Consider the following 8,832-nt stretch of genomic DNA (forward strand, 5'->3'; position numbering starts at 1 on the left):
TTAACTTTTTTATTATTTATTATTTGAAATTAATATTTCACAAAATCAAAAATTTCCTGTATTTTTGATCAAATAGATACAACCATGATGAACATAAGAAACTTAATTAAAACAACAACAACAACAACAACAACAACAAAACATTAAAAATATTGATCCCAAACTTTTGAATGGCAGTCTATGAACAAAAACAAAAAAAAAAAAAAAAAAAAAAAAAAAAAAAACAAAGTAACCTAATATTTTTATTTGGTGTAATTTTCAAGCTGTAATTTTGTGAAATTATACAAAAATGTGAAGGCAATTTAATTGTGAATTAACAATACAGAAACAAATGCTTGTGAAACACTGAGCAACCCAAAGATGCTAAGCCTTTTTATTCCAAAAATGTTTAAAATATCATTTTCTCCTTTGAATGCTATTTAACCCAATAACTGAGATGTGGTGCAAATGACACTGAGGTAGAAATGTTAATGACAGAAAATGACAGAATTCACCGGTGACAAATATACAATGTTGAACGTTATGAACAAATTAAACATGAATGTGAGTGTGACACACAGGGCCAAAACTATATTTGAAGAAACACCCTACCATTCCATAAACTACCTTCCATGGACAGATTAGGTAAAGGAATCAGATTCTCCAGACAAATTTAAACATCTTCAAAAAGAAAAAAAGGGCAAGGCAGAGAAAACATGAGCTCGTAGTGAGCTGTCTACCTAGGCTACATATTAGGCGTATAGGCGTATTCCAAGCCGTTGTAACTTCCCGAGGGGCTGGAGTAAAGGAGGCGGTGAAGAAACAATGGCAAAGTAGCTGAAGTGTGCTAGAACTGATATTGCTTTGAGACTAGCACCGAACTAGGATCCGTAATCTCTAAACGATGCCATATCGTATGCTTTTCCAAGTATTCAAAAGCACTGCTTGTGAAACTGAATGTTTCTGCTCTGGCTCTTCCCTTCTGGCGCCTGTCGTGTAGCGTCAGAACAGAAGAGATTCGCTCAGCACATCAGGAAGTTCAACACTAATCAGCGAACAGCCCGTTAGTTCACCGCCGTTAAGGTAAGAGGATTACAAATACTTTATGTTTGCCTTTTTGCCTGCGTGTAGCTGTTCGTCCCAATTCATTTGTGTCGAAATCTAGCTTTTGACATCGTCGAAAGTCACGCTGAACAAAAGAGATCAGTTTATCTAGATGTGGTGGGATGTAACAACTTACTAGTAGTGCATTCAAAGAAACAGAACAAGAGAAGAGAGCATTGATCCAGAGGACTTTACTGTCTTGCTTCATCTCCGAAATATCAATAAAACTGCTTTTTGAACTTGTTCTTTTAAGGCAAACATCGGTAAACAGATTGTAACTGTGTTTGGAGACACGAGAAAAGAAAGTTCTTGGAAGTAACACGAGTTTAAGCCGGTAGACTCCTTAAGATCAGTTTCAGGGGTTAAGTCAACTAACATGATTTTTTGAACATGACACTTTGGCAATACCATGTTTTTGGATATGTATCCTAGAAACATGTTTTGAGGCTAAATATTTCATAATTTAATAGTAACATGGAAATAGCATTGTTTTGTTTGAACATTATATGCACTATGGTACTAGCAGTTGATACCATCACTGTATGGTACAATTACACAGTAAACATTTACGTGAGAATCTGCCAATGAAAACCGCATATTGACAAAGCAGGAGCTGATTAGATTTATAACATAGGACGTTTTGACTGATTTTGAGGTTTTGTTTGATTGCTGAGCACCTTTGGACCTCTTTAGAAATATTTAATATTGATCTTGGAAGACATTCCACAGTTCCTGAGCATGAATTCAATGAATGCTTCTTGGCAGCTTTCAACCTGCTTTGGATGCAGCGTTACAGTTGAAACCATTAAAACTCCAATTAACCATTGAAAGTCTGTGACCGTTTCTACTAGGGCCTTTCTGGAGCCATCTTCATTCAAAAGTAGAGAACCTCTTTATCCCTTTTCAGAACTGTGTTAATTCACCAGCAGGAGAGGCCTTTGTGTCCTCATCTCACAGCAACAGGCTCTGACATTCTTCAGGCCCCTTAAGAATCCATGGCACTTTCCTTTTTGCTTTGCTACCTCCTTTTTTGGGGAAATCATGTGGTGTAATTAAATTAAGCGTGAGCTCAGTCTTTGTGTTTCTTAGAGATCTGAAACATTCTGGCCATTCAGGTAAACAGCCCTATCTGTCTAGTTGAGAAGCTCACAAATAATCAAACAATCATTCTTGAGGACTGAAAAGAGATGTTTATTGGTAGCAACGAAAAAGCTCTAAACACAAGATGTACTTTGTGTATATGCATATTTGTAGATTCACTGGGACATCAAGCTTTGAAATAGGGCTCTGGTTGCCTGGCTTCTGAGTTTTAAATGATAAAACAGTGCTTGATACCAAGACTAACCCTAACCTGACATAATAATCACCCATCCAATAAATTTATATATCACTTGCCCTCACAGCACTAAATGAAAATTCGGTCGTTAATTGTTCAGCCTCATGTCATTCCAAAATCGTAAGACCTTTGTTCATCTTCAGAACACAAATGAAGATATTTTAGATGTAATCCAAGAGCATATAACATTACGGTTAAACCATTGATGTCACATGGACTATTTTAACAGTGATCTTACTACCTTTCTGGGCATTGACCATGTCAGTTGTGTTGCTCTCAGATTTCATCAGAAATATCTTAATTTGTGTTCCGGAGATGAACGAGGTCTTACGGGTTTGGAACGACATGAGGGTGAGTAATTACTGACAGAAATTTCATTTTTGGACGAAGCATTCCTTTAAGAAAACCTTACCTGTCATCATGTATTCAGCCTCAGTTTACTTAAACTACAAGATTTGTAGTCTGAAATGTCGTGTTTATATTATGACTGCATTAGGAAGTAGAATTTGTTATTTCAAGTTCTTCATTTTATCACCTTACATACTTGTACAAACAGGCATTTGCTACTTACACAATCTTGTGGTATCACAGGAAGGACCTGTTGTAACATAGACCTAGGTGAAAGTATTATATTGCTTGCAGCACTATCCTCTGATGGGTGAAATGACTGAAACTTTCTGTTTTATGAATATCTTTGTCATGCTAATTTTAAATATTCCAGGTATTTCTTGCCTCTTCGATCCTGTACCCCTCAGTCATCATTTTTACTTAACCTAAACTGGCTTCTCTATAAAAAAATAACAATACTAACAGTCTGTGACAAGACAGGTTTCTGCTTGACAGGTTTCTTCCATCCAGTAAAACATAATTTAGGCAAAACTATATTTTAAGGAGTTGACTCAACATTGACCTGTTTTTCTGACCAATAGCAGATGAGTAGAGTGTTCAGGAAAACATCACAGTCTCATGGCAATTATGGTGACATCATTTGTATGTTTTTATACAATATGCACCTTTTTCTTCATCGTAAAAGCGGGCAAGGCCATAGCTTCTGGCCTCATCCGCATCCAGCTATATTTAGCTGTACAAAACAGCTCATTTGGTGCTTGATATTGCAAAATGGTGTGTCTTACCGTATTATTTTAATGTGAGCACACTGGTTTGCAGTGCAAACAGTTTTACTGTTTACTGCATGTTGTTATTCTTCTCGTTATTTCCCTATAGCGCCTAATGAACTGGAAGTCTCCCACATAGGCTTACTTCTGCGTTAAAGAAAAAGGTGGATACTTAACCCAGCATTTTTTAGAGTGTGTCATGTTACTAAGATTTACAGATAGGTTTATGAACTGGAAAAGCTCAGAATTAAATTGGATTGTTCTTGGTACAGACGTCAGTGTGCTGATTCAGAGCTGTTGAGCAATCTAGATTTATGGCTTTGATTTGAACATTCTCAAACAAATGCTTCTCTTTTTTCTTTATAGATTACTTCATTTGGTGTCAGTACATGGATACTCTCAGGACGTTCCAAGAGCTCAGGAGTTCTTCTGTGGTGCTATTTGAGGAGATCTGGTGCTGATTCAGCTGTGATGATGACCCCAATGGAACTTCACTGACGTGCCTTAGCTGCTGCTTGAAGAAACCGTCTCCTCTCAAGTACTGGCATAAAGGTTGCAGAATGTGTCACGTCATAGTCACATGTCGCTCTATGTTGTGGACCTTGATGAGCATTGTGGTGGCCTTTGCTGAGCTGGTGGCATTTATGAGCGCCGAATGGCTAGTGGGATATCCAGATGGTTCTGAGTTCAACATCACCGTCACAGCTTCACACCGCAATGACCAGCGCACCTTGGGTATCTATAGCCGCTGCATCAAGGTGGCACAGCAGAAGGTGGTCCAGTGTGGGCCCTACGCCACAGACTTCATGGAAATAGCCAGTGGCTTCTGGCAAGCCACTGTTATATTTCTAGTCGTCGGAATCTTTCTCCTTTCCGTCGTGGGCATCCTTTCGGTTTTCAGCATGTGCTTCCAGAGTATCTTGAAGAAGAGCATATTCAATGTGTGTGGCCTGCTGCAGGGAATAGCAGGTAAGATGGGAAAGTCTACTCCAGCACTGCTTTCTCAGAATCTTGGTCTTTTGGGGTGGCAGTTGGTGGTCATCTTTAACTTTGAACCACTATCAACTAAACAGAGAAAATTAGGGAGTGTATTTAAGTGAGACACTGAAACTGCCCCCAAAATGCTCTAAGCTCTCAGCTTCAAGGCTTTGACATTCCTCTGGTGACCTCAAAGACCATGCTATCTAATTATGAACTTCAACACTCTCATCATGCCATTACAGAAAAGACAGTCTAAATATTACAGCATTGGAAATGTTACTTCAGCGTCTCTCTGGTGTCTCCAGTGTTTACAAAACCTTGTTAAGTTAGTCCTATTTCAGATCTAAAACAGAGCTTGATCTCAGCATGCAGAGGTAAAAGGTTTAAAAAAGTTCAAGCTATTAAAAATGACATATCATAAAAATCAGACTTTTCCCATTTTTAAGTGCTATAATCGTGTCCCCAGTGCATCTACCAACCTAGAAAATGTGAAAAAGAACAACCCAGTAACTTTGTTTTGCTCAGATTTCGTAGAAAGAGGATTTTGTTATAATATTACTGCCCCTTGATCTGCACGTTTCCACTCATGGTGCGGCCATTTTGCTTTCGCGAGCAACATTGTACCAGTTCTAACCCTAAAGCAAAGCATGCTAACTGTTCTGTCTGTGGCTGCACAGACGAGGACAGAACACTATTTTAGAGTCCCAGCCTCAAAGGAGACGAGAGAGTAGTGGATTTATTGACTTATTAACTGTATATTATGCTGCTGCCACACAGATCTAATATAAACATGCAATTTCTTGCTGTTTACCTTCAAAGATATAACCAACTTGTTTTTGTAACTTGTGTGTTTTTAGCATAAACTTGTGTGAATTTGACAGTTTAAGCGCAATAAGACATGAAAGAGAGCTTAGTTTAGTACTCGCATACTGTTTGACAGCCGCTTTCTGTGTGCGTGCTGTATCACAAGTGTAAACTAATATGGTTTAAAACATATGATGTTTTTGGAAGAGTATCTGAGGTATGAGCTGTAAAGGCACAGCTCCAGTGTTGCCAAGTTTGCGGTTTTCCCGCTACTTTATCACTGTTGCCGTGGGTTGTTTTTGATGTCTGCGGGTTGAAGCGCCCTCAATAACATCATATTTAGCCCCTGAAATACAAATATACCAGGGGAACCCCAACAAAAAAGCGTGTATTTTATCCCCCTGAACGCAATTTTAATGAGGGATCCCCTCGAAAAGCAATTGGGCTAGTTTTAGGCTAGTTTTGAGCAGCAGTTGGGTGGGTTTTGTTGTGAAAACCTGGCAACCCTGCACAGCTCTACTCTGAAAAAAGAGGTGAGGAGCAGCAGCTAATTTGCATTTAAAGAGACATGCACGAAAACAGCGTGGTCTTCTTCCACTCAAAATAGGCATTTTCAAAATGCTAATATAATAAATGATCTGTGGAGTATTTTGAGCTGAAACTTTACAGACATATTCTGGAGAAAACCTGAGACTTAAATTACATATTGCAGAAAGGGGCATAATAGGTCTCCATTAAACATAAGAGTATCTTTCTTTAATTTTCCTGATGGTGGTACAAGGACTGAATTCATGAAAATCTTCTTTAAAAAATAAATCAATATTTCAACACGTGTAAAACATTTTGAATGTAAAGTGCATAAAATGCATTAGTTTTAACAGCATTAACCAGAATGTATTTGCTGATAATTTGGCTATTTTATAATTGGACAAAACAATATAATAATAATCATAATAATTGAAACAACCAAATAAATTCACTAAACATCTTTATATCTTTACATTAAACGTCTTTACTACTTACTGGTAGTTAATTTTATTTAACATGATAAAAATGTTTTCTTCTGTGTCTTGATGTAAATTTGAGTGTAATGGATTATCAAAACAGAAAGAAATGTTTAAGCAGAGTTAAGAGGGGCAGGGTTTAAGCAGTCTAAATAATTGAAGAAGTCCAGCATTTGTCACCAGAGACAAATCTGACATTGTTCCCAGAAGATTGAGTTATGACACTTTGATTAAAAACAATCAAAAAAAAAAAACAAAACAAAAAAAACCCAGCATAAACAAATCATTCACAATCTATAACATGCATTTAGAAAACAGGGTGAATTTTTATTCCATGCTGATCTGAATGCTTTGTGAATCTGGCCCAAGGAATCCACACTTACTTTTGTTATCATTTCTCAAACCAGAGCTGTAATGTTGACTGTGGCAGGGCATTCTTAGTCAAAATACCAGGGACTAACAGATCAGTCATCATAATGCATCATACTTGCAGTCATGTCTGGAAACGCTAGAATAATAAAGTATTGTGGTACAATAAAAATATTGTGGTTCATTTTATAGAAGACCAAGACCAACAACAGGTACAAGTGAACTATGCAGCTCTTGTATAATTTCATTGAAAGATTTACGACATGGTGATTGAGTAATTTGTGAATAGTGAGAGCATAACTTCAGCATGACTTCAGAGACAGGATCTCACTTGCCTATTTAGAGGAAGAACTCAGAATAAAATAGAGGGATCACGGTGACCGGCTCTGTTTGGTATGAAGATTAGATCAGCAAGAGTTTTTGCCTTGCCTTTTAAATAGTACTTACAACAATTAAACCCTAGATTTTAAGATAAATATCTATTTAAAAGCATAATCACATAGCTTCAACAGGCACAAAATGACACTGAATTGAAATCGTGACTCATGGGTTATCCTGGTTACCGGGAAACCTTTCAAGTTGTTTTTTCTGATGATATCACACAGTTCAAAGGGGATACCAGGCCGTTGTCAGGAAAACAAAAAGAAATCTCAACTTCTAGTTCTGAGTGTGTCTTCAAGGAAAGAGGAACTTTAGTTAGCATTTAGTTTCCAATAATAATAAAATTAAAATACCATGTAATGACCCATTCACACCATTTCCAAAGTAAGTTGCAAATTTTAAAGGGATAGTTTACCCAAAAATTAAAATTCTGTCATTAATTATTTTCATCTTCAGAGCACAAATTAAGATATTTTTGTTAAAATCCAAGAGCTTTCTGACCCTGCATAGACAGCAAAGGTAGTAAGGGCATTGTTAAAATAGTCCATGTGACATCAGTGGTTCAACCATAATGTAAATCCATAAACTTTGGTTTTTGATTTCATAAAAAAAAATCTTAATTTTTGTGTTCCAAAGATGAACAAAGGTCTTATAGGTTTGGAAAGACATGAGGCCAGTAATTAATGACAGAACTTTCATTTTTTTGGTGAACTATCACTTTAAGAGTTGGATGAACAACTAAATCTTCTCTAAATCCTCTTTAAAATGTGTTATTTTAGTTATTTTATTGTTAATTTTTCATTATATTGACTAACTTGTAACTTGTCCCACACTCTCCACCTTGCAATCACCCAGAACTTGGCAACTGTATTGCAATGCTCATGTATGTGTTTTTATGTGTTTATTTGGAATGGTTGTCCTTGTAATTACAGCATTCCCATTTTCTCTTTGCAGGTCTATTCCTCATCCTAGGTCTGATGCTCTATCCTGCAGGCTGGGGCTCTAAGAAAGTGGTTGACTACTGTGGTCCGGATGCTTCCCCGTATAAAGTGGGCCTGTGTTCTCTGGGCTGGGCCTTCTACACAGCCATAGGAGGCACTGTTCTCACTTTCATCTGTGCTATGTTTTCGGCCCAGGCTGAGATCGCCACCTCCAGCGACAAGGTGCAGGATGAGATTGAAGAAGGACGGAGTCTCATTTGTGTGCTGTGAGATGTGAACACAAACCACTCAAATCATTTGTGTCCCATGTTTACTGATTGAAATAACTGGTGCATAAATGGGAATGTATTTCAGACCTGTAGGTCTACTGATCAAAGACTTTACAAATGTATTTGCTTTTGCTTACTGACTCTTATCTCATCCTATCGCTGTATCGCCAGTGCAAATATATGCATCAAAATTATTTCTATGAAAATACCTTACTGAAACTAACAAATGCATTAACATTGTGTTTATAAGCAAATGTGTTTTATCAGTATTTTGATTTATTTGTTACTACTTACTAATGGCTGAAACTGTAAGCAGTTTAGTGTATGGAATGGTATGCTGAAAATAAGTGTAGTGTACTCTCTTAAAGATTTCACTGAAATAACTACCCTGTGATAGGCCTAGTCTCTTTAAACTGTAAAATAAGAAGTGATTCTTGAATCAAAAGGTGTTTGAGCCACTTTGTATCTCTCAATCATGTTGCACGTTCACCGCGAGCAGTCCTTATATGGCATGATATGGTGAACATTCACATGTTTTAAGAGTATTTT

At 37.2% G+C, this 8,832-nt stretch overlaps 1 protein-coding gene across 1 annotated transcript; it reads left to right on the forward strand.

Annotated features, from left to right (window-relative positions):
* The first annotated feature begins 764 nt into the window (after positions 1 to 764).
* On the forward strand, positions 765 to 8,307 carry lhfpl2b (LHFPL tetraspan subfamily member 2b). The gene is made up of 3 exons (XM_051108683.1): positions 765 to 1,062; positions 3,901 to 4,503; positions 8,028 to 8,307. Exons 2-3 carry the CDS (start codon positions 4,095 to 4,097, stop codon positions 8,282 to 8,284), a joined length of 666 nt encoding a protein of 221 aa, XP_050964640.1. The 5' UTR covers positions 765 to 1,062; positions 3,901 to 4,094; the 3' UTR covers positions 8,285 to 8,307.
* Positions 8,308 to 8,832: the final 525 nt, after the last annotated feature.

This window comes from Labeo rohita, chromosome 5 (genome assembly GCF_022985175.1).
Source record: "Labeo rohita strain BAU-BD-2019 chromosome 5, IGBB_LRoh.1.0, whole genome shotgun sequence".
Classification (NCBI taxonomy): Eukaryota; Metazoa; Chordata; class Actinopteri; order Cypriniformes; family Cyprinidae; genus Labeo; species Labeo rohita.